Raw genomic sequence first — 26,145 nt, 5'->3', positions numbered from 1 at the left:
TTCCTTCTCTCCTCCTTGTTTAATATTTAAGCTGTGCACATTCTGGGACATCCCGGAGTCCCTGGATTACTGACCTACTTACCTACCCAACCATCTTTCTCACACATGAGGGGCAGCAATGGTAAGCATGAGGTGCCACTGGAGGAAGTGAGAAGGTGGGAGAGTGGGGGCCATGACACATCACGCCGCTGCTCTGGGCAGTCAGTCTCCAGCTGAAAGCAAGCCAACATTAATAAAAGATTGGACTCTGCTTTGCCGAGGGGCTGCAACAGGATAGCATTTATTCTAAGCAGCTTTCTAAGAAAACAGCTCCTATTCCTTGGGCCCCCTAGAAGGGCCCCCAAAGCTCCATCTGCGTCATGGGACATCTATTTGTGTCTCCTGTTTATAAACTGAAAACAAACAGTTTCGGAGGAGTACATTTCCATTCATGGCAACCCCGTGTGCATCAGAGAACAACTGTGCTCCATTAGGTTTTCAGTGGCTGATTTTTCAGAAGTAGATCACCAGGCCTTTCTTCCAAGGAAAAGAGCTCTGGATCAGCCACAAACAGATGGTTTACTGCCACACCTCTTAAACCAGACTGCCCTCCCAGCACCAGGTCTAGCATGGCTGGGGGAGGGAGGGTGTGCAGCAAACGGGGCCTGGGGCAACTGTCTCCTGAGCCCTGTCCCTAAGGTGCAAGGCACTCACTTAGCCTCCAGTGTCCCCATCCTGGAGCAAGGTGTTCCTGGTGACCCTAGAGCCCCGGGCCCACTGCTTCCACTTTCTGAGACCTAGATTCAAGGGCTGGGGGCCCTCACCTGCCCCCACTCCCACTGTGGGGTGATGCTGACAGGTTTTCCCTTTCCTTTTGTTGCCACATCACCAGCTTGAGGGTGTCTGAGGCCCCTAGGCCCAAAATCATGGAGTAGCATCTTGCATCAGACCCCAGAGGTGGGAGAGGCCTACAGGGGAGAGGGGCTGGGGTGTGAAGGTCCGCCTCTCCAGGAAAGAGATACTCGTCTTTAGCTCTCAACATCCTCTCCCCTTGCAGGGGCTCACCCCCGCCGCCCCCCGACCTTCACGTACTTACCGCCACAAGACTGGTCCAAAGCTGCTCCAGCTGGGATTTGGGGCCAGAAGAGCATGCAGGTCCCTGACTTCTCACCTTGGCCGCTGAACCCTTCACCCGGAACCCCTGACTCCTCGTCCTGGGCTCCCTGACCCTTCCCTCTGCATCCCTGCCTCCTAACAACCCCAGGCGCAGGTTTCCACGGTGCGCAGCCACGCGCAGGAACTGGAGAGGGTCTGCAGTCCAGGCGGCGCGGGACGGAGCAGCCTCGGGGACCCAGGCGCACAGCGGGCAGGACGGCTCTGGATCTGGGCGGGGGCAGAGGCACGGCAGGGCGCGGGCGGGGACAGGAGGCGGCGGCCCCTCAGCGCAGCGACTGCAGGGGGCGGGCGGAGGCCGGGGCGCCCCAGCCCCCCGCCCCTCTCCGCGCCGGCCGTGACGTCAGGGCTGGACCCCATAAACAGAGCGGCAGCGGCTGGGCGGTCGGGGCGGAGACTGAGGAGCCACCCGGACGGGCGGTGGTGCGGGTGTCGAGGACTCCAGCAGCCGCGGCAGAAGGCGACCCCAGGTAACACCAACCCCGCTTCCTGCCGGCCCGGCATAACGCTGGAGGAAGAGCGCCGCCGGGGGGCTTGGGGCTGAGCGGGGCCGGGGTTGGGCAGGAGGGTCCCCAAAGCTCCGCGCGCAGGGCTCCCGGGTGGCTCCAAAAAGCCGGGCGCAGGGCGCGCAGTCTGCTGGGTCCCGCAGCACTTTCGAGAGCGCTGAAGAATCAGGCGGAGAAGCGGAACCCTGGCGGGGGGCGGGGGGGGGGTGGTGGTGGTGGCGAGAGCCGGGCAGCGCCTAGTGGGCCTCAGGTTCGGTCCCCGACGGCGCTCGTGGGGACGCGAGCGGGACAGGTGAGCCGAGGGTGGGGCGTCGGGGCCGTCCCGGGAGCCTGTGCGCGAGCTCTCTGACCGTCCCTTCCGCAGCTGGCGAAGGCTGGGTATTGGGGGTCGCGTGGAAGGGTGTCCCCAGGCCCGCCGCGGCCCCTCACCGCGTGCCGCGCCTGTAGCCAGTCCCGGAGCCATGGCCCTGAGCGAGCTGGCGCTGCTCCGCTGGCTGCAGGAGAGCCGTCACTCGCGGAAGCTCATCCTATTCATCGTATACATCGCGCTGCTGCTGGACAACATGCTGCTCACCGTGGTGGGTACGTACCGCCCGGCCGCCCCCGTCCCGCGGCATCCTTCCCCGGGCGCTCGCCTTTCCCAAGCGCGCTCCGGGAGCTCCGCGCCGGCTTATAAAACTTGAACACGAGCTGCAAAAATGCATCCCCGAAGGCTGCCGCGCTGGGCTTGTAGGAGCTGCTTTTGTGGCTTCGTTTCCTGGTGGTCAGGTCAAAATGTGACATCCGATAAGACCCAGAATGTATGTTTCCTCTTGATAATTCCCGGCTTCCCCTTGCCCGCTTCACCATTATGAAAAAGATTTCTGTTAAGGAGGAGGAATTCCCAGAGTTCAAAATAATGTTACACAGGTTATTATGCTATCCCAAAACCAAAGCCAAGCCAAACCCAGTGCCGTCGCGTCGATTCCGACTCATAGCGACCCTATAGGATGGAGTAGAACTGCCCCATAGAGTTTCCAAGGAGCGCCTGGTGGATTTGAACTGCCAACACTTTGGTTAGCAGCCGTAGTAGCACTTAACAACTACGCCACCAGGGTTTCCATGCTACCCCCCCCCAAAAAAGGTGGGTTAATTTAATGTAACAAAGGGACAAATCAGCATCCCTCCCTCCAAACAAGTAAGCGACATTTAAATATTTTGTATTGGTGAATGACTTCAGATGGAAACATTTTAGGACCTATTTCAAGAGTAATTTGAACAATGCTGGTTTCAACCTTTTTCATATAATGGATTTTTGAAAAAACTAAATAATTGCAATGCAGGTCTTAATGAGCTCAACTAATAGAAAAATATGCGTTTGATATTCTTTTCCTTAAAAATATCCTAATTTTCAGTGAATAAGAAAATCGTTTCTCATTTGGACTCTACATGGGTTTATACTCTTAAGAATTTTACCCATTCTATCCATTTGCAGGGCTGCTTAGGACAGGTTTTCAGAACAGCAAAGAGATTTTCCCTGAAAGGCGTGTCCAGAGCTGTGTGGCTCATCCCGCTCGGTGACAGTGGCCTCACCTCTCCTTTGTCCTGAACGTTCTGTTGTCACAGATCGTCTGTTACTGAAACAAATTTTACTGTTCCTTTTTGAAAGTCTTAGGAATTCTTAAATCTTCCAGGTTGTATGAAAAATGCAGATTCCCACTCATGAAATAGAAAGATGAAGGGGCCTGTGGTAGGATTTCTAAATTATTACTTCCTGCAGATTATTATTTCTCTAAGGCACGTAATGCAATTTCAGTTTCTGTTTCCTTGATTCATCCATTTAAGAAGTGCAGGTTGACCTCAGGTCAGAACCAACCTGGCCTGAGACCACACTTTGCCTTTCTAGAATATTCCTGTTGAAGAAACCTGTAATGAGAAACCCCACAAATGAAAAAAAAAAAAAAAAAAAATCTCTGGGGCCGGGGAAGTTGGCAAAGTGCTGCCCCTGAGAGTAGACTGAACTCTCAGCATCCTGGGGCTTTTGTTCTGTCTGGTGGGCTAAGCCGTGTGAAGTAGTTCCTGTGTCGGTGCCAGCAGCAGGCCCAGGGGCCCATTTCTGGGGTACCCCTGCCTCCTTTGCGAGCCTTGTTTGGCAAATACTTTACTGGCTTTGGTCCTGGGGAGGCTTTCGGGGTGATCACCACTTCCTGTTCTGCTCTTGTCCCTAGTACCCATCATCCCCAGTTACTTGTACAGCCTTGAGCATGAGAAAAATGCTACAGAAATCCAGACAGCCAAGCCAGGGTTCACGGCCTCTACCATGGGGAGCTTCCAGAACATCTTCTCCTATTATGACAACTCCACCATGGTCACCGGGAACGCCACCGGAGACCCTCAACTGGGGCAGCTCCATAAGACCACCACTCAGCACATGGTGGTAACCAACACATCCACCACCCCTTCTGACTGCCCCAGGGAAGACAAAGATCTCCTGAATGAAAACGTGCAGGTCGGCCTGCTGTTTGCCTCTAAAGCCACGGTCCAGCTCCTCACCAACCCTTTTGTAGGACTGCTGACCAATAGGTAGGTTATTATTTGTAGTCCAGGAGTTTGATATTTATATCATTCTAAGCTCATTGCCCCCTGGGATTCTGTTTCTTATTGATTTATCAGAATCTGGAGACTCAGTGGTGGGTGAGCTGGGGAAAACCAGCCTCTTTCCCCTGGTGTCTCTGTTCTTCGTTGATCATGATTTCCTAGTTTATTGCACCTTTCATTCCTCCCTCTGTTCCTGGGAAAGTGAGAAAATATTAGAGAAAATGAATAAAGAAGGCCTCTTCAAGTGGAGAACTTGGTTTTGTCTAAATGACTACTTTCATAAGTACTTTGTCAAAATAACCCATGGGCAGCAAGAACTCTCCAGACACCATGGCTGTCATTGGCTTTTATGTGCCATGTGGCCTTCTCTTCCCCTTCTGGTTGTGTCGTTATAGAAAGCCAGGTGGTTTCCTGTAGAGCTGGCATGGTAAAGTCTCCATTAGATGGCCAGCTGGGGAACGCTGGAAAAGATGGATAATATTGGTGCAGAGATGAACCTCTTACCAGATGCTGAGGTCATGTGCAGGGTCATGGTTCTTCCCCTTTTGCCAGTCACTTAACTGTGTCTGCTGCACGAAGGACAGGGGAACTGAGGCCATTGTCTGCACCATTCATACTGCCCAAACCAGCTTTATATTAATCTGTATATTCTGGATTTTTAAATATAATGATTCACTTTCCTGATGTTGATGACCATCCAGCCATATTTGTCCTTCTGCAGCTGAGATGGCCTGGCATATGGGGTTCAAAGCACAGGACAGAATGGAAGATTTTGTTCCGAGGGGCTTGCAGTTGAGGGAAGGAGGTAGTCCCCGAAAATGTCAGATTAAGGAGAGGAAGCTGGTGTCTGTGAGGGGGTGGAGTGGGTGGTGGCAGACTGCTGTGTAAACAGTGCAGCCCCAGATGTAGAAATATAAAAACAGTAGAGAAGGAAGTGCGAGAGTCCTACCTGTGAACTGGGTCCAGAAACATGAACAAAGACGAAGATGAGGGACAGAAAAGAGAACATGGGAGGGAGGAGGGGAGAGGGGATGAACTGGGAGACTGGGGCTGGAATAGACTATAGGAGGCCCCAAGTCAGATAGAGAGAAGGGTGGGATTCTGTTATGGGGGCAGTTGGGCACCACAAGAGGTTGCAAAGCCAAGTTGAAGAACCAGGTGAGCCACGTACGATTTTGAGTGGGTCAGCCCAGCATCCCGGGCAGACTCGGAGCAGGGGGGGGTCTTTACATTAACCCAGGCTTTGACATGGCTTAAGTAGCAATAACTAGCTACATAATTTGCGAGGCCCAGTGCAAAATGAGAAGTGGAGCCCCTTGTTCAAGTATTATTAAAAATTTCAAGATGGCGACAGCAGAGCATTAAACCAAGTCTGAGGCCCCTGTGAGTGTGGTTGCATGCCGATGAAGCTGGGCCTTGGGGTCTGGGGCGGTGGCAGGGCTCAGAGAGGCCCAGTTCATGATTTGTCCTTAGACACATGGAGGTCGCTGCTGGCCCATCCATGGTCAGTTGGATAGGAGCACATTTAAAACTTCTGAAGTTTGGTTTTCTGAACTGACTAGTGCCATTGAAACCGTGTTGACAACCCCAGGCCATGCCCGGCCCTCCTCTCAGTGTGGAGCAGGATCATGAGGCTGCAGCATAAAATATGCTAAGCGAATTAGCCCAGAGAGGCTGCTGTGAGCCCACCAAGAAGCAACATTATCACCTCGACAGACATTGGGCAGCTCTCCCATTCTCCAGGTGGAAAACCAAACAGACCTCAGTAGTTGCAGGGTTTTCTTTTTCAAGATGGAGATGCCTTAAAGTGCGTCTGTTATAATTACAGAAAACGGCTCAGGGTTTTGTATTCTGAGAAAGCAAACAGCTCAAATAGTACTTTCGCAAATTAAGGACATTATCATAATAAGGCCTTGCCACTGGCTTGGGCCTGAATGTTGCTAGCTGTACAGTGACTTAGAAACTTGGCTGAAATGATGGGAGTATTCCAGTCTTCCAAATTGCAAATGCAAATGGAAAATGAAAAGCTTTTAAAAAAAAAAACAAAAAACTCCTTCTTGTTTTTAATCCTTTGCTTATGCCACAGGGAAGCAGCTTGTTTAAAACCGGTGAGACCTTTCTCCTGTTGAATACCCCGAATGTTTGGACAGGGCAGCCGCCCAAGGCTCATGTTTGGGGCTCCAAAAAATTGTGTGCTAGGAGAAATCTAATTTTGCTTTCTGACCTGTGAAATTTAGTCTATCCTTATGGTGAGTAATCCGCTTTGAAAATTACCTAGAGCAAAAATTTAATTCCCACCTGGTCCCCCCACCCCTGCAAATTTCAAAATGACTTTCATCTTCTAATGCTGCTTTGTAATATGGAAATGCAAAGAGGTTTTAATGGCGGTTTAGGTAGGAAAATTGAGTGAGCTCTGTTTCCCTACAACATTACCATGATTTGCAATTTTTCTAAGATTTTCGAAGCCGGGTAGAAATGAATTTGGGGATTTTCAGTTTTTCTGGGTGCCTCTGGGGCTCTGCTTCCCTCCACAGTTCAGATGGGGGAAACGGTAGCAGAGAAGGGACAAACACATCCCACTTGCCTTTCCAGAATCTTCCCCGCGAGCCATTGCAAACAGCCTTTTGATGTAATTTGTGCCAATCACGTCTTCAGTTACCAACGAGATAAACTGAGGAACGTCATCATGTACGACTCACGTTTTCAGTGTTGTAAACAAGTGTGTTAAAATGGCATTTTGAAGTTGGTTAATTTAATATCTGCTGTGGATTAAACGGGAGCCTTAGAGCTGGAAGAGACTTTAACAAAGGCTTTTGGGCCAGTATCTTAGAGGCAAAGGAGTTTGCAGCTGAGGGAAGAAGAAGCCTTTGCCCTGGCAGTGACTGGGCTAGTCAGATGTCCAGACTCTCCTGCCGGGTTTCCAACTCCATCCTTCCTGCCTTCCTATTCTTTCTGCCTGCTTTCTGTTATATAGCTTATACTCTTAGCTACTACAAGTAAATAATCCAGGTCAAATCTGTCTTTCCTGCATCTGCCTGGACTCTCCTTGCTTGTACCCAGCTGAACTAGTTAAAAGCCCAAGCAGTGAGTATTGATTGCACTTTTTAATCAGTGGGCAGGAGTGAGAAAAAAATCAGCCTGCACTTTGGACATGGATCCTCCCCTCTACCCCTCTAGAAAAATAGTACCTTTTTCTACCTGGTCCAGCTTCCTGACATCTCACGGTGCTTCGGGCAGTGCCAGGAAGGAAGGCTTGCTAGATGCCTGGTACCCGCAAAGACACCTGGGGTGGCTGTCCGCCTAGTGCCGGGCTGATTGGAGCCATGCTGACCTAAAACCTCTAGCCTTTAATGAACCAAACTCTGCAATGAGACACCCCATATCCAACTTGGACCCCTATAATCCCTGTCATGGTGCTGCTGTGTGAATGGCTGTTGTGTCAGTGTGAATTTTATATATATGTACATAAAAGGAATGTTTTAAGCAGACAAACAGTGTGAAAACACCTTTAAATTTCTTTTTTCTCTTCCATGAGTCTGGTTAAGAATGCGTCATCGTGTTCTTCACTTGCTTAGCCTAAGGTTGAAATAATAGTTGCATCTTTAGAGTCAAAAGATACTCCACAAATCAGCTGGCTTGGGAAAGAGTTAACTCCCCGCGCTGGGGCCAGCTCCCTCGGCTTCCTCTTGAGTTTGTCATTGTCTCAATGGTCTGCTTTTTGTCAAGCCAGCATCTGTGGCTTAATTTATTTCCATAGTTACCTAGTATATTTGAAAGCTGGTTATTTTTCCCCACAAATCTTAGCTAACATCTGAACGACAAGGAGGAAGCCACAGGGCACGAAGGCACTACGAATCTACTGTCGTTATTTTTTCTCTAGCGTTAGCCAGGTTTACTCTGCAGTGGGCTCTGTAGAAATAAGCAGTGACCTTTTCCGTTCCTCCGTGGACAGGGAAACCAGCTGTACTGGGAAGGGGTGGCCCTTCCCAGGCGTCGTTCGGATGGCAGGCAGGGCAGGAGCCTTCGTGTTTGAAATCAGAAGACGCTGGCAGTGAAATTAGGGCATTTCCTAGGGGAGCGAAGTTTCCCCTTGAGCTGTGTGTCATGGAGCAGGGGTTACTCCCAGCGCTGTGAGAACTCCACGGCCCTGCACACTTCTAATACCTGATAAAGACAAGACAGACCCATGGATTGTGTTTTATTTACTAAACAATTGACAATAAAATTCCTATTGTGTCCTAGCAAATTTAAAATACCACTCCATTTACTGGTATTCAGTTGCCATACCACCTTTAATGGTGTCGGGAAGGTTGAAATGGCAAACGTCATCTCTTGTCTGGCAATAGTTGGTTTTCTGTTGTTGTTTTGTGCTGTCCAGTCGATTCCGACTCATATCGACCCTAGATGACAGAGTAGAACTGCCCCATAGGGTTTTTTTAGGCTGTAATCTTTACGGGAGCCGATTGCCAGGTCTTTCTCCAGCGGAGCTTTTGGTTAGCAGCCTAGCGCTTAACCGTCGTGCCACTCCTTACTCTTCATCCTTGCTTTTATCTTTTACTACGGGAGACGGAACTGTGGCCTTAGCAGGCCTGAGAAGGAGCTTGTATTAGTCTCTGTGGCAAAGAGAAACTAGTTATTGGATTAGAGAAAAAGCAGTGATTGCCAGTGACAATCTAAGGATGCGTGGGGTGTCTGTCGCCACTGACTACTGAGTGTATACAGTAAAATCCGTGAAAGCTGGAACCTGTGTAAGGTGGGAACCTGTTAGAGAAGGAAATATTTTCCACTAATAGAGATTGAAAAGTGGTAAGACTGCTCCCAAAGGTGGAAACCTTTCAAGACCTGGAAAATCAAGGCAGTCCCATCCAGTTCTGGCTCTCACAGGTTTCACTGTATAATTGACCTACCTTTTATTGTTTTACACATTTTGTTAGGGATTCAATGTATCGTTTCTAGTCTTATTGAAATTGATTTAACGGGTCCCTGGTGATCTATAGAGGATGGCTGTGGGCCAGGATGACTCATGAGGTGGTGATAACGGGACATTTGGTTACAGGTTTGCCTCATGAGATCTAGTTCTGATTAGCAATAGGACTTTAATTGAGATGGCATTGAATTTGAGACAAGAGGGCCTACTCAGACGTTTATGACTAATATCGTTTGAGTTTCTGTCCATTTAGGAAATGTCACAGGGAAGGAGAAAGGGCTTGGCATTCTGCCCATCACTCACTGACCCTGAGGCATTGGACAGCCTGCGTAAGGTGGGTGGATGAGGGGTCAAGAGAGTTTAATGGTGGAGACCCAGGAGCTTCCGCATGCTCTTTGCCTTGGGGCTGAGCTCTGTGGGCTCGGCAGCTTGGCTGGTGTTGAGAATTCAGGGCACATGTGTGTTCTGGTAGCGAGGAGGAAGCAGTGTGAGCCCAGTGGTCTCCACATCGGTGGTCTTCTCTGTAACATTGGGTGAACCACGCCATCTCTGACCCTCATCTTCTCATCTAAGTGAGGGGTTGGGCTGGCCCGTCTTTGAGTTTCCTTCTGGCTTTGCCATTTGGTTATTCCATACATGCTTTGTAAAATCCCAAAGGAATTAAGAAACAGTAGCTGCAGTACTTCCAAATAAAACATAGCCCCTTGCCTTGGGAAATGGCAACCCTTTAACCACACAGCCATGTGGACATGGAACCATCTGGTATTAAACGTAACTGAATCTTCCATTTCATTCACCCACCGGGAAAGTCTGCATCTGTGATTGGCTTCCGCACCAGAGTGTACCCCAGCAGGACCTCAGACCTCAGACAAACAAGATGTGCCCATGGCCCTGAATTTTGGGCAAGTTACTTAACTTCCCTGAGCCTGAGTGTCATCATCTCACCATCTGAAAAATAAGAATAAGACCAGTTACTTCATGAAATTGTAAGAATCATACGTAACCATGAACACCAGTTCCCTACTTATACGGCCAAGGAGAATTCTGGAGTCTCCTGGTAAGAAGGGGTCTCAGTGGCTTCCGGCCCACTTGTACTGTGCTCAGCCGAATTCCCAACCAGTAGCCAGGGTGCAGACTGGGTGTAGCGTTGCTGGCAGCTTGAGGACCACAGACAGGGACTGTCATAGTTCAGTGAGTTTTGTCCTGAAACTACCCAGGGCTTCTGCCTGCAGTCTGCGAGGGTCCATGGATGTTTTATTTGCTACAGAATCCAGGGATGCCCTTGGAGCCAGAAGGGCTCATGTTAGATCCTTAATAAATGACCAAAGTGAGGAATTAGTGACAGAAGAGGCAAGCCTTTAATTCCAACAACTTTGACACATGTTAGCATTTCAACTACTACGTTTTCCAAGTATGATGTTGAAAGACCTGAGAGGCTTATGTTTTTTCCAGGGAAGCGGGACGTAATATGCCTGCTCTTTTACGTGCCATCAAAACAAAAAAACTAAACCCGCTGCCATCAAGTTGATTCCGACTCAGAGCAACTCTATAGGACAGAGCAGAGCTGCCCCATAGAGTTTCCAAGGAGTGACTGGTGGATTCAAACCTCTGACCTTTTGGTTAGCAGCTGGAACTCTTAACCACTGTGCCACTGGGGCTCCAGATGTGTCAGAGTAGCTCAGAAAAATAAAGCGCCTGAAGGTTCTCATCGCTGAATCTCCTGGAAGTTTCCAGTAGTGCTGCGTGAAACCACAGGGCTTTGATTCTGTCCTTTTGCCCACATGAATAAAGAGCACAGATCAGTCAGCTTGGGGCTGGTTGAGACTGAGAAGCTGCCACTTGAAAATTGCAGTTCAGAACCGGATGTCTTTCTTAGTTTACCTGACTCGCTTTGAGTCCACCTTTGTGAACTACAGCTCATCTCAGCCCACAGCAAGGAATCTGCATGGACTTGTGGGAGAGGGGCTACTTGGCCATCTGCCGTAGTTTCCAGATGCTATTTGTATATTTTGGTATTTGGTTTCTGGATGCTCATGGAATGATTAAAAAAAAATAGGAGTATGATGAGGATAACTTTTGAAAAGGTTCTATTTGAAGCCATGTATGGCCGTGTGCCCTTTGGCTGCCTGGGGAGGTGGTACAGTATGCAAGGAAAAGACCTGGACTGGAGGGAATGGGCCCTGTGAAGTTAGCTGACTGATGTTTGAAGAGTACTTCAGTTTCCTTACCTGTAAAATGGGAGGTGATTGTCTGCCCTTACCAAATCATTGAGCTGGGGGGTGTCATGGTTGGAGAATTGAGTGTGACCTTTACATGAAGGTGCTGTTAGTATGACTTTTAACTAGAGCCTGGCTTTCCAGGCTGAGTGACAGGGACCCGAGACAGCCTTTGTGCTGTCTCAGCTTATTTGGTTCCTCTCCAGGTTCTTGAGGGTCTAGGGCTTTAGGGAGAACTCCAAAAAACCAAACCTGCTGCCATCGAGTCGATTCCAACTCATAGTGACCCTATAGGACAGAGTAGAACTGCCTCGTAGAGTTTCCAAGGAGAGCTTGGCAGATTCGAACTGCTAACCTCTTGGTTAGCAGCCGTAGAAGAGGTCTGGAAATGCTCAGGGCAGTTCAGGGTTGGAGCAAGCCTATTATAAGCCAAGTGCTCAGCCAGTATTGGCTTCTCAGGGCGGGGGCCAGGCAGCTGTACCCTCATGTTCACCTGTACAGCAGGAACGAAGTCATCCACTTAAACCAGCAGAATCAGATAGGAATGAAGGGAGAGAACAAGAGAGAAGACAACATTTCTGAAGCATCTCCTACGTTCTGGAGTCCCTGGGTGGTGCAGATGGTTAAGGTCTTTAGCTGCTAACTGAAAGGCTGAAGATTCAAGTCCACTGGAGGCACCTCGGAGGAAAGTCCTGGCGAGCTACTTCTGAAAAGTCACCTGTTGACACCATAGTGTCACCATGAGTTGGAATTGACTTGATGGCAGCTGATCTTGTACTATGTTCCAGGCACCACGGTAGAGAGTTCCAGATCCATATCTTAATTTATACTCATTTCAGTCCTGGGAGGGGGGTGGTGGTCTCTCTGGGGCTCAGAGGAGACTTGACCTATGAAGTGGTGGGCCAGATTTCCAGCCAGACATGTGGTGCAGAAGGCCATGTCTTCTCACCACGCCTCTCAGGCCTGGCGGTAGAACCCTGCAGGGACAGTGGTCAAATGGAGCAATTAGGGGTTTGCATTTTTGCACAGAAAACGAGGCTTCTCTTTCTAAGCTGGCCTGGTTGGGATCAACATGAAGGCAGATTTTAAAATGTTCTTGCTTCTTATTGCCTCTTAGATGTTGGGCAACCATCTCTGCTGCAAGTGGAAACACTTGATGCCTTTTTACCAAAATCCTTTGATTGCATTAGTCCCTTTGGGGAAGCTCTAGCAAAGATTGTAATAATGTTTTAAAAAGTGGCTGCAATAGGGACCATGTATTTTGGATGTGTTCTGGGTTACTTGCCAATATTGTGCTAACATTTATTCTAGAGAAACTTCTGTTCCAAATGGCAATCCATAAACGTATTTATATTCTAAGACAGTCAAACAAAAAAAGGTCACACAGGAAGCACCAAGTATATGAATTTTTAGAAAAGTTGACCAAACACTTACCCGCCTAATCCCAAAGGGTAAGCAGGCGAGAATCAATATCAGACCTAAAAAAATACCCAGCAGTGACCAGACTTTCCTTGTGGTTCTGTTTTGCAGAATTGGCTACCCAATTCCAATGTTTGCTGGATTCTGCATCATGTTTGTTTCAACAATTAGTAAGTGTCTGATGTTTGCCTTCTGGTTGTGGGTCCATATGGGCTCTGACAACCAGGAGCCGGGAATCAAGAAGACAACCTGGGGTGTTTTCGTATTGGTAAAAACTGCAGAAAGGAGTCAACTGAGAGAGGTCTTTGCAGAGAGAAAGCACGATGTGGTTAAGATTGAAACAACAGGGTCGGTTTCGGGAGGGCTCCAGAAATTGCCCTGTTGGAAGTGCTTTGCTCACAGAATCCTGGGATGGCCCTGACTCTGTGCTCTGTTCTTCTGCAGTGTTTGCCTTTTCTGGCAGCTACGCACTACTGCTGATTGCCAGGTCCCTGCAAGGCATTGGGTCTTCCTGCTCCTCCGTGGCTGGTAGGTATGGAGATCCCTGAGTAAGTCAGTGATCCAGGGGGCTTCTCTCTGCTGGAGGGGACCACCACCATTGTTCTGGTTGGCTGATCCCTTACAAAATTAGCTGGAATAATTCAGGAATCAAGGTATTGCAGGTGGTGGGGTCGCTGCGGGAGAAGGTACTCACAGTCCTCTTGGAATCTGCTGGGTCTTACATTTTAGTCAATTTGACAGATTCGGGGAGGAGTCTCGGATTATTCTTTGGTGTCCATGGAGTTGGTCTGACAGTTTCTTTTCCTGTTTAGGGATGGGCATGCTTGCCAGCGTGTACACTGATGACCAGGAGAGAGGCAACGCCATGGGGATTGCCCTGGGAGGCCTGGCCATGGGGGTCTTAGGTGGGTAAGATCAGCATGCAGGGCAGCTGGGGGAGGTGCCTGTCTGCTTTGGTCCCAGCGACCCTGGCACAGTGAGGCTGAGTCCACACTCACACTACAGATGTCCCAGCTCCCTCCTTCCTTATTTCCTACTTTCCTGGAGGCTCTGAGAAGGGGTGAAAAGCTTCCTGAACTGGGAGAACCTGGGCTGGGTGACCTCCAGCAAACCCCAGACCAGCCTGGGCCCGGGCTGCGGAGGCCATTTCATCTCTAACATTCTGTGAGTTCTGATCAGAGAGGACCTTCTGACCATCAGTGTCTGCCTGCCTGCCCCCACTCCCCCATGGATGTCCCAGACTAGGGAGGAGACAGGTATCTTCCCTGCGAGGAGATTCTGATCCTTTCCCTTTGTCTTTTACATTTCCGGCCTTTGTTGTGGAGCCTGCAATTCCTACCTGTTCTGGTGTATAAGGAGTCCTGGTGGCACAACAGAAGCCCTCGTGGGGCAGTAGTTAAGCACTCAGCTGCTAACCGAAAGGCTGGCAGTTCAAACCCACCAGACACTTCGAGGGAGAAAGATGAGACAGCCTGCTTCTTTAAAGATTACAGCCTTGGAAACCCTATGGGGCACTTCTACTCTGTCCTACAGGGTCGTTATGAGTCAGTATTGACTTGATGACAATGGATTTTTAATGGGTGGTGCAATAGTTAAGCATTCTGCTGCTATTCAAAAGGTTGGCAGTTAGAACCCAGCGCCCACTCCACAGGAAGAAAGACCTGGCGATTTGCTCTCGTAGAGATTTCAGCCTAGGAAACTCTGCCACATGAGGGTGTTATAGTCACCATTGGCTCGACAGCTCACAACAACAATATAAGAAGTGATGTTCTCATTTCCCCATATGGATCAGGCAGTACTGCACCCCAGATATTGTTTCTCTCTGACCTTAACTTTCGGGGTGACCCTTATAGACTCTTGCCCATTTCTCAGATGTAAAAGCCACTTGGAGGAAGTTTCCAGGGCAACTGAACACAACCTAAATGGGATGGAAGGGAACTGCCCCAAATTGCCTTTGGAACAATGTTGGGGTAGAAACGGAAGAAGCAAATGGATGGTTCTAGTACTGATGGGGGGAGGTCAATTCTGGAGGCTGGCACTGAACCCCCTTTTTCTTCCTTGCAGTGGGCCCCACCTTTGGGAGTGTGCTCTATGAGTTTGTGGGGAAGACAGCGCCATTCCTGGTGCTAGCCACCTTGGTGCTCTTGGACGGAGGTGAGTGAGTCCACAAGGCACCTTGGCCGTGGCTGTGGCATATGTGATGGGTGTGCTCAAGCCACGACTGCTTTCTGAGAAGGGGATTGTCTTTTTACTTGTAGCTATTCAGATCTTTGTGCTCCAGCCGTCCCGGGTGCAGCCAGAGGTAAGCAGCTGGGGTATGATGCCCTGCGGTGACCACTATACTCCGTTAACCCTGTTTTCTGCTTGACAGAGTCAGAAGGGGACTCCGATAACCACCCTGCTGAGGGACCCATACATCCTCATCGCCGCAGGTGGGCCCGAGTCCTCTTCTCAGTCACGGACACAGTGTGGCAGGCCACATGCTGGGGGGGAGGGACCAGCCTTCATTTTGCTGCTGAAAATGTTGGGCTGTAGTCACACATAAAAGGCAGAGAGATTACAAGTCACAAGCAATGGCCTTCCTTCATTAATTTCTGACACTCAACCTGGGGTGACATTTGGGGTCATGGGCATGCCCTGCCACAGAAGTTTGTTTTTGGCCAAGTCGTCTTCGCTGTGTTTGTCAAAGGCCAACCTTGTTTGGCCTTGAATCTCCGGAAGGAGCCGTGGTCTCCCTGCAGGCATCTTAGGTGGGCAGTCTAATTTACCTTGACATGTAGACATAGAGACAAACAGAGCAGAGTCCTAGAGAGCCAAGAGGGCCCCTCTCTTCCTGTGGGGAGAGCAGGTTCCTGCAGAACAGCAGAGAGACCTGCCAAGAAAAGCTCTTTGCTAAAGAAGGCCATGCCTTTGGGTTCTTGGCCTAGATGGGGTAAAAAGAAGCCCTGAGGTTCTGTGACTCTTAGGAAGGAAAAAGGGCTACATTCATCCAAGGGGCTATCTCCCCAAGACCATCCCAGTGGGAGCGGCCACCCCCCTCCCCACATCCTGTACCAGGCTTGAGGTTGCCTTGTGCTGCCTGGACCTGGGTACTGCCGTCAGGAGTGGCCCTTGGGATCAGACCAGGAGAAGGCAGCCCTGAGTGTGGCATCAGACCTGCCCTCTTTCTTCCCGGTGAGGGTTAGATTTATCTAAGCAGGTTCACAGACATTGGGCAGGCTGATGGGGTCCAGGTGAACTGGGCTCGTGTCCCCCCTCAGGGCATTCAAATTCAGTCCTTTTCAAACCCCCAGACTGGTTTTGTTTCACCCTTCTTCTGTCGTATTTGGTCAGAGCCAAACAAAACCAAGCCCGTTGCCATTAAGTCAGTTCTGACTCACAGCGACCCTATAGGACAGAGTAGAACTGCCTCATAGGGTTTCCAAGGAACAGCTGGTGGATTCGAACTGCTGACCTTTATGGTTACTAGCCAAGCAGAATAGCATGTACAGAACTCATGGTTAGTCCCTGTTCCTCTTGCCACTGGCCAAAGGCTTGTAAACCTGGGGTGCTGACCTCTTCATACAGTGGGAATTCTGTCTGTGCCCCCATCAAGAAGCAGCGAGAATTCCAGAGCCCAGATAGCTCTGGGGCCCTAAGGACTGGGTGTCTGGGTGGGGATGAGGAGGGTGGGGTGACAAGTAGGGCTCCAAGATGTGATTGCCGGTCCTTGGGGCAGACATGTGGGCAGGTCTACGTAGCCTCGGTCCCTCACCTTCTGGCTTTCTTGGAACCTCACTGTCTAGCCCCCCAGGAGTCCCTGGGTGGTAAAAGCAGTTAACGAGATTAGCTGCTAGCCAAAAGGTTAGAGGTTCTAGTCCACACAGAGGCACCCTAGAAGAAAGACTAGCCCCTGCTCATGCAAAAAAATAGAAAAATCTACCCGGCACTAAATGTCTGGCTCTGACTGGGGGAGGGAGTTGAAGGCAAGGTGGGTGGGAGGAGTCCAGTCATTTCAGCATCATTTCTGTGTTCCACCTTTAAATGTCACAAAGAATGAAGAAGTCTTCCTCCGTTATGTGAGCACCTTAGTCATGATGGCACAACATTCTCTGAACAGGGATTCTAGCAAATTAGAGGTTCCAAGGGGTGCAGCACAAGAGGTCGCTCCCAAAACGATGAGGGGCAGTTCTATGTGTCTTTTTCCAGAAGGTTCCACATTTACAAAGGGTTCTGATTCACAGAGTGATAATGAATATTAACACAAATGCCCTATATATATATATATATAGTTGATTTTGGGGGAAAAAAAAAATCCCTCAACACCACAACTGTACAGAATGCACTGGCTCCTTCTTGGATTCTTGGGCATCCACAGCTTCATTACAACATCCATGTTCATTGTACATTCAGAGATAGATGCAAGAGCCTCAGGTTGCCTGAGTCTGTATGTGGTCTGAGTGTTGCCTGGGCCACTGGGTGGCCTCAAACAAGTTACTTCATTAATAAATTAGAAGCCCCTTTCTTCATTGGAGCTCTGGTGGGGCAGTGGTTAAGAGATCGGCTGCTAACCAAAAGGCTGGCAGTCGGAATCCACTAGCTACTCCTTAGAAACCCTATGAGGCAGTTCTACTCTGTCCTATAGGGTCGCTATGAGTTGGAATTGACTCTATGACAATAGGTTTGGGTTTTTAGGTTTTCTTCATTAACAAATTGGGAATGTTAAATGAAATGATCTGTAAGCCTCCCTCCAGTTTCAAACTTTATGACTCTAGGATTCCTGTTGTTTAAAACCACCATCAACGACCCTCCTTGACTATCCCCTCGGCTTGTTATTCATATCTTTTTCTTAAAAAAGCGGGAAAAGAAGCTCTGGGTATCTGAGCTGACTGTTCTGGCTGTGGGCACATGGGGTTGAACTGTGTTTGGAAACCATAGGGAACGTTCTAGACCCAAGGGGAAGTGCACTCACCTTCTTACTTCCTTCAAGGGTCCATCTGCTTTGCAAACATGGGGATCGCCATGCTGGAGCCAGCCCTACCCATCTGGATGATGGAGACTATGTGTTCCCGCAAGTGGCAGCTGGGTAAGGACTGGGGCAGGCTTTTCTGATTCTGGAACTTTTGCCCTCAGGGAGGGTCCCGTCAGTGTAGCGGTGGTACCAGGATGATAAAGTGATTGCTTCTGTTTGACACCTGATGGGGACAGTGCTTAGGGTGGCAGTGAGCTTTGGGGTCTGTTTTGGCTCCAGTTTTTGTATCATCCCTGGCGGATGCAGAATGAGTATAGAGCATCAGACCTGGGCAGACATGAGAGAGGACAAATACATTCAGCATCTCCCCACATTCCTGACCTAGAGTAGTTCTACCAAATATACTTGGACAGCAATATAACTTATGTGAGAGAGGCTAACAACAAATTTAGCTTTTAAGAGCATGAATTTTTAAAACAATTTTTAAGTGAGAAAAGGAATACATGTTTATTATAAGAAAATTAAAGTATGCAAATTGAGGAAGTAAAAATCTATAGCTGCCATGTCCATCCCTCTTTCCCTGCCTCCCCAGCCCACTCTCTGTGATATCCACCGTTAACAGTCCTGTGTATCTTTTTCCAGATGGTTCTGCATTTACCACCATAGGTATGAAATGCTTAAAAACCCAACCCAAATTGAATCTAGTCATTTACATTACTGTGTGACTTCTTGTTTTTCCTTCATGAAATATTGTGGTCATGTTTTCACATCAAAATTACTTAAGTTTTAAATTTTACCAGAGTTACAAATGTATATAATTTCAAAAGTAATGAAAAAACAACAATCTCTGCCCCATGCCTCCCTCTGTCCCAAACTCCCTCCTCAGTTTGGCCACCTTCAACTCTTTTAGATGTTTCTTCTGCTATTTTCCTCTCTGTCTCTAAATATTATGTGTACACTCTTATTTTTTGATTTTCGTTTCTGACATTGTCCACTAGTGACCTAATAAAGTAGATGAAAATTTAATACTGTTATTGCTCCATCTGAAAAAAATCAATCAGCCCACCAATCCACACATTTTCTCACCTTCTGTCCCCCTGACATAATTGTATTAGAGTTTTTGGTTAGATGGGAATTCAGTACTGACTTATTACGACTATGTAAATATCATTCAACACTGAGTTATGTAGGGCACTGTGATTAATTTCCTCTTTTTTTAATGGATTTTTGTTTTTCCTGGAGTTAGTCATTGCCTCACCTTTTCATTTTCCTAGTTTTCTTTGTAGTTTTTATGAATATATAAACTCTGTGGCAGAGATGAAAGGTCCTCTAAATTTGGTCAAGCACATCAGAAAACCGAACCTTTCTCTTTGCTTGTTTATGCACATCTGTCCTAGATCACTCTGTCATCCTGCTTCAGTCTAGACTTGTCGTTCTGCACGCCATCCTGGGAGTGTTCTCCTTACCATCTTGGCATCTTCTCTGCCTCCCTTCTGTTCCCTGTATCCTTCTCTCCTGTATTCCTCTTTCTTTGTTTACTCTGTCACTATGATGGAGCATATCCTCCAACAGCTTCCTCAAAGAGGCTTGTGGCAGATCAGGTCTTCATCCTCACCTTGCACTTGACTGACTTAATCAATTTGGGCATGTAATCCTTGGTTGGAAGTCATTTTCCTTTAGAAGTTTGAGGCCACTGCTCTACTGTCTTCTAGCATCCGAGGTTGCTGCTAAAGAGGCCAATGTTGCTCTCACTCCTCATTCTTTCTGGAGCTCAGAGCACTCCTCTTCCTCTCTAGTTGATGAGCGTTCACAATGGTGATTCGCACTGGATCTGTTTTCCTCCACCGTGCTGAGCACTTGCTTGGTCGGTTTTTTCATTTGGGAAACCACTTCTTTTTATGTTTATTAGCCATATGAATTTCCTTTACTGTGAATTTATTACAAATGTCCTTTTTTTCCTATGGAGTTGTTTGTCCTTTGCTTATTTTGTACTCTTTGCATATTGATTACTCCTATACCAAACGTTTTGCAGATATTTTCCCCACTTTGTTGTATGCCTTTTGACTTTATTGATGATATCGTTTGCCACTCAGAACATTTAAAATGCCAGTAGTCCGATTTAGCAGTCTTTTTCTTTATGATGTTGTGATTTCAAGTCAAACCCAGAAAGGCCTTTCCCATGCCGAGATTATTTTTTTAAAAATCATCCATGTTTTCTTCTAAATTCCGAATGGAATTTAGTGTTATTTTTTTCTCTATGGCTAGCCAATTGTTCTAAGACCATTTTTCAACTAGACCATCTTTTTTTCTCACTGACTTGAAATGCTACCTCCATCATGTACTAAATTACCATATGTTCTTGGGCCTGTTTCTGGATTTTCTCTTATGTTTCTTGACCTGCTTGTCATTCCTGTGTCAGCACCCTCCTGCTTAAGTAGTATAAATTTAGAATATTGTTTAGTATCTGGAAGGACTAGTCCCCCGCAAACATGTTTATTATCCTTCCTAAAGATTTTCTTTTAGAAATTCTTTCAATTTATGTACTAATATCTTCAGATTGAGACTCTCCGTTCAGAATTCAGCCATTGTCTTAGTTATCTAGTGCTGCTGTAACAGAAATACCACAAGTGAACGGTTTTAACAAGTAAATTTATTCCCTCACAGTCTAGGAGGCTAGGAAGCTGAATTTAGGGTGCCAGCTCCCAAGGAAAGCTTTCTCTCTCTGTCAGCTTTGGGGGAAAGTCTTTGTTATCAATCTTCCCCTCGTCTAGGAGCTTCTCGGCACGGGATCCCCAGGTCCAAAGGATGTGCCCTGCTCCCGGTGCTTCTTTCTTGGTGGCATGAGGCCCCTTTGCTCTGCTCGATTCTCTCTTTTATATCCAAAAGAGATTGACTCAAAATATCTAATCCTTTAGATTGTGTCCTGCCTCATTAACATCACAGAGGTTAAGATTTACAACACATAGGATAATCACATCAGATCACAGAATGGTGGATAGCCACACAATACTGGGAACCATGGCCTAGCCAAGTTTACACACATTTTTGGGGAACCCAGTTCAATTCGTAACAGCCATCATTTTCAGTGTGCCCAGCCTTCCCTCAGTCAACCTCATTGCCTCTGCCGTGCCTCAGACACCTCCAGCCTCTGCTGCGGTGTCTGTCAGACGCTGCCTCCCTCCTGGTTTAGGCTCTTCCCTGGGCTTCCTGCCTGATTGCAGTTGGCCTGGCTTGAGTACCACTCCCTTTGGGCTTTACAGTGAGCTGCTGTGTTTGCTAATCAAGCTATCCTTCCTCAAAACAAGCCCCAAACAGCTGGGGGTGGTATGGGGAGTAAGCACTAAGGAGGCTTCTTTTCGGGGGTGATGCAAATGTCCTGGAATTAGTGGTGATGTTTGCACAACATTGTGAGTATATTGAAAACCACAGCCATACTCTTGAAAAGGGTGAATTGTACGGTATGTGAATTATAGCACAAAACAAAAACAAGCTCCAAACAACAAGAGTCGTTAAGTGGAGATGGAGGATTCTTGGAGTTCAACTCAGGAAGCGTAGTTTCTTAGGCAGAAAATTGAGCTCTGACCATCCTGGCAGACAAGACAAAAGAGGAAGCCCAGTGATTTTCAAAGCTCTCAAAAAAAAAAAAAAAAATACCACCAAGCAGGAGTGATGGACTCTTTTCTAAAATTGAATCAGTGAATAGCTGTTTTGCAAAAGACAAACAGTCTTTATGTGTTGTTGCTAATACCCACTGTCGACATTTATGGAAGCCGTTCTTCCAGGTTTTCGTTCACTCTGACCCTTGTGGTGTGTCTGACCCTGGGGTCTCCAGGTGTTCAGGAGGTGAGCTGGGTCCAGATGGGTCACATGCTGCAGAGTCGAGCTTGGTGCTTTTGTTTGAATGTGCTCTTGGGCCGAGACGCTTTTTCGATGTTTCTGACGTCTGCACTTAAATGACTTACGGTCCTAATTGGATGTGTTCTGGCCTCTGCAAGGCACTTGAGCTGGTTTGCTGTCTTCCAGACAGAGCCTGGGGGCTTTCTTTATAGAGTCTTTCGAGCCAGTCAGAAAGCCCTGGGTCACCCGGGCTAGATAGCAGACCGCTGGCTGCCTAGATTCCATCAGGAGATGATCTGCTGGGGCTTATCGTCCGGGCCAGATGCTCTCCTGCTGGGGACAGCTCACTGCCCACTTCCACCAGAGGGGTTTCCTTCCGCCTGCCTCAGAGATGGGCTTTTCTTTATCAAGAGAATCACATTTCTGTACCTGTTTCCAGTGTCAGTTACAGTGTGAGGGAAACACCTCACCTTGCGTGGGCCTCTGCAGCCTGTGGCCCATGCTCCTGGAGCCCACAGGCTGCTGTGGCATTGGTGAGAAGGGGCTCATAGGTGACACAGTCTGGAGGACTCGACACCCAAGAGGCAGGCCCAGCCCTTCTCCCAGGGCCTCCTGCCCTTTCAGTTCAGCCTCTCCCTGTCCAGGAGTCTTGTGTGACCTCTCTCCAGGCCAGTGTGGAAAGGGAAGCCATCCTGCCTTTATACCTCCCCAGTCACTTCTGAAGAAAGATCACAATATTTGAAGTCAAAGCGAAACAGTGTTATTACAGCACAGAGGACACGTGACTGTTCTTGTTGAACATTGTGTGTTTTTTGTCTTTATTTTATTGTGCTGTAGGTGAAAGTTTACAGCACAAATTAGTTTCTCATTCAAAAATCTGTACACAAATTGTTTTATGTCATTGGTTGCAGTCCCCGCAATGTGTCAGCACTCTCCCCCTTTCCCTTTACACCCAGGTTCCCCATGTCCATTTGTCCAGTTTTCCTGTCCCTTCTTGCCTTCTCGTCTTTGGCTTTGGGCAGGAGCTGCCCATTTGGTCTCATATACTTGTTTGAACTAAGAGGCATGTTCCTCACATGTGTTATTGTTTGTTTTATAGGCCTGTCTAATCTTTGGCTAAAGGTGGACTTTGGAAGTGGCTTCAGTTCTGAGTTAGCAGGGTGTCTGGGGGCCATAGTCTCGAGGGTTCCTCCAGTCTCTGTCAGACCAGTAAGTCTGGTCTTCTTTTGTGAATTTGAATTTTGTTCTACATTTTCCTCCCACTCTGTCTGGGACCCTCTATTGTGATCCCTATCAGAGCAGTCGGTGGCGGTAGCCAGGCACTATCTTGTTCTTCTGGGCTCAGGCTGGTGGAGGCTGTGGTTCATTAAACCTTGGGACTAATATTTTCCTTGCGTCTTTGGTTTTCTTCATTCTCCTTTGCTCCAGATGGGATGGGACCAACAGATGTATTTTAGATGGCCACTCACAAGCGTTTAACACCCCAGACGCAACTCACCAAAGTAGGACGTAGAACATTTTCTTTGTGAACTGCGTTATGCCAATTCACTTAGATATCCCCCCATACTATGGTCCCCGGGGCTGAGCCCCAGTAACTCGGTCCCTCAAGGTGTTTGGATGTATCTAGGAAACTTCTATGACTTTGCCTTGATCAAGTTGTGTGATTTCCTCTGTATTATATGTTGTTTTCCCTTCACCAAAGTTAACACTTGTTTACTATCTAGTTAGCGATACCTCGTCTCCACCCCTCTCCTCCCTCGTAACCATCAAAAAAAATTTTTTTTCCGGGTGTAAACTTTTTCTTGAGTTTTTATAATAGTGGTCTCATGCAATATCTGTCCTTTTGTGATTGACTTATTTTACTCAGCGTAATGCCCTCCAGATTCATCCATGTTGTAAGATGTTCTATGGATTCATCATTGTTGTCGTTGCATAGTGTTCCACTGTGTGTCTGTACCATCATTTGTTTATACATTCATCTGTTGATGGGCACTTAGGTTGTTTCCATCTCTTTGCTATTGTGAATGATGCTGCAGTGGAAATGGGCATGCATATATGTCTATTCGTGTGTTGGCTTTTATTTCTCTAAGATATATTCCTAGGAGTGGGATCGTAGGATTATCTGGTATTTCTATGTTTAGCTTTTTAAGGAGGTGGCACCATATTGTTTTCCAAGTGGCTGTACCATTTTGCATTCCCACCAGCAGTGTGTAAGAGTTCCAGTCTTCCTGCAAGCTCTCCAACATTTGTTATTTTCTGTTTTTTTGATTCGTGTCAGTGATGTTGGGGTGAGATGGTATCTCATTGTAGTTTTGATTTGGAGTTCTCTAATGGCTAATGATCGCGAGCATTTCCTCATGAATGTCTTTGGTGAAGTGTCTGTTCATATCCTTTGCCCATTTTTTAATTGTATTGTTTGTATTTTTGTTGTTGAGGTATTGAAGTATTCTATAGATTTTAAAGATTAGACCCTTGTGAATATTTTTTCCTGTAGGTTCTCTTTTTACTTTTTTGGTGAAGTCGTTTGATGAGCATAAGTGTTTAATTTTTAGGAGCTCCAGTTATCTGGTTTATCTTCTGGTGGTTGTACATTGGTAGTAATGGTTCATATTTATGCCATGTATTAGGGTCCCTTGCATTGTCCTTAGTTTTTCTCCTATGATCTTTATCATTTTAGGTTTTATATCTAGAGCTTTGATTCATTTTGAGTTAGTTTTTGTGTATGGTGTGAAGTATGGGCCCTGTTTCATTTTTTTTACAGATGGACATTCAGCTTTGCCAACACCATTTGTTTAAAAGATTGTCTTTTCTCCATTTAATGGACTTTGGTCCTTTGTGAAACATCAACTGACCATAGGTGGATGGATTTACGGCTGGGGTCTCGATTCTGTTCCATTGGGCTATGTGTCTGTCATTGTAAGAGTACCATGCTATTTTGACTATGTTGCTGTATAGCAGGTTCTGAGATCCATGTGATATGAGGCCTCCTTCATTGTTCCTTTTCTTCAATAATGTTTTTCTTATCTGGGGCCTCTTTCCTTTCCATATAAAGTTGGTGGTTAGTTTTTCCATCTCATTAAAGAACGCCATTAGTGTTTAGATTTGGATTGCATTATATATGTAGTTGGCTTTGGGTAGAATTGACATTTTCACAATGGCGAGTCTTCTACTCCATGAGATGGTAACTTTTTCCGTATATGTAGGTCTCTTTTGGTTTCTTGCAGTAGTGTTTTGTAGTTTTCTTTGTATAGGTCTTTTACGTCCCTGGTTAAATTTATTCATAAGTATTTTATCTTTTTAGAGGCTATTATAAATGGTATTGTTTTCCTAATTTCTTTTTCGAAGTTCTTTTTGTTGGTGTATGGAAATCCAAATGATTTTTGTGTGTTGGTCTCGTATCCTGCTATAGTGCTAAATCCTTGCATTAGTTCCAGTAATTTTCCTGTGATGTCTTTGGGGTTCTCTATGTATAGGATCATATCGTCTATGAATAGGGATAGTTTTACTAGAACACTGTGCTTTTGGTGATAATTTTTAGGGGAGGTGAAGACAGCAGCCCATCTGTATTCCAGAGTACCTCTTGCGAGCTGGCTCCCAAACTCCTCAAGCTGCCACTTGTAGGGAGGCCTCTTTCATTTGGTGGGAGAGAATCATTTCATGGCACTCTCTCTTGGTTTGAGTCCTGGGTCATGTGAGCTATCCGTGACAACTGGAGTCTTACGGACTCAAAGTAGAGGGTGAAGCCTCACAACCCCAAAAGCTCTGGCAGTGTTTCCCCTGGCAAGCAAAGCTGCCAGTGGGTGGGCCTTGCTTTTCTCATTATGATGGCGGGCAAAGGAGGAGGTTCCTTGGCCTTTTTACTTGGAAAATCCCATCTTTTCATATGTCTGTTAGCCATATGTATTTCTTTTACTGTGATTTTATTATGAATATTCTTTGCCCTTTTTTTCTATGGAGTTGTTCCTTCTTTGATTAATGATTTTGTGTTCTTTGCATATTAAGATATTACTTCTTTACCAAATGTTTTGCAACTGTTTCCCCCACTTTGTCGTATGTCTTTTGGCTTTATTGATGGTATTTTTTGTCATTCAGAACATTTAAAATGCCAATAGTCCCATTTAGCAATCTTCCTCTTTATAACATCGTGATTTCAGGCTCCAGAATGCAAACCAGGGCCAATGGGCGTAAGTGACAGGAGAAGGTTTGCTGTTAGAACGCCCGCTCTGTCATTGGAGTTGTCTGCGAAAGGGCTGTCTGGAAGAGTGGTGGGTTCCCAGCCCCATGTCTTAATGGCCACTCCAAGGACTGTGGGGTGAGGAGCTTCTGTACCAGCTGGGTTGCTGCATGAGACATCTCTAAGATTTCTTTTGAGTTCCAAGAGGCTGTAGGTTATGTGATGCATTGGAGGCCCTGGCAAGACTGAGTATGCTGAAACAATGTCACCACAGATATCAGGAGCTCAGAGCCACCGTCTGGAGCCTGAGGTCCAAAGAGCATGTGGCCCTGTCCCCAGCTTGGACATCAGCCAAGTGATGAGAGCTACAAGAAGGAGGACTTCGA

At 47.2% G+C, this 26,145-nt stretch overlaps 1 protein-coding gene across 2 annotated transcripts in view; it reads left to right on the top strand.

The window, feature by feature from the left end:
* Positions 1–1,556: 1,556 nt before the first annotated feature.
* The window catches only part of SLC18A2 (solute carrier family 18 member A2), a 41,771-nt gene continuing 17,182 nt past the window's right edge, over positions 1,557–26,145 (top strand). For both annotated transcript variants that reach the window (XM_064269265.1, XM_003409107.4), the window contains exons 1-10: positions 1,557–1,622; positions 2,023–2,240; positions 3,866–4,220; positions 12,909–12,967; positions 13,242–13,325; positions 13,610–13,702; positions 14,862–14,951; positions 15,056–15,099; positions 15,169–15,229; positions 17,767–17,862. In XM_064269265.1, coding sequence (XP_064125335.1) covers positions 2,120–2,240; positions 3,866–4,220; positions 12,909–12,967; positions 13,242–13,325; positions 13,610–13,702; positions 14,862–14,951; positions 15,056–15,099; positions 15,169–15,229; positions 17,767–17,862 — 1,003 coding nt within the window. In that variant the 5' untranslated portion in view covers positions 1,557–1,622; positions 2,023–2,119. The remainder of the gene's footprint in view (positions 1,623–2,022; positions 2,241–3,865; positions 4,221–12,908; positions 12,968–13,241; positions 13,326–13,609; positions 13,703–14,861; positions 14,952–15,055; positions 15,100–15,168; positions 15,230–17,766; positions 17,863–26,145) is intronic.

Source organism: Loxodonta africana, chromosome 16, assembly GCF_030014295.1.
Source record: "Loxodonta africana isolate mLoxAfr1 chromosome 16, mLoxAfr1.hap2, whole genome shotgun sequence".
NCBI classification, from domain to species: Eukaryota; Metazoa; Chordata; class Mammalia; order Proboscidea; family Elephantidae; genus Loxodonta; species Loxodonta africana.
Note: the sequence above shows the minus strand (reverse complement) of the source record. Positions and strands in the feature narration are given on the sequence as shown.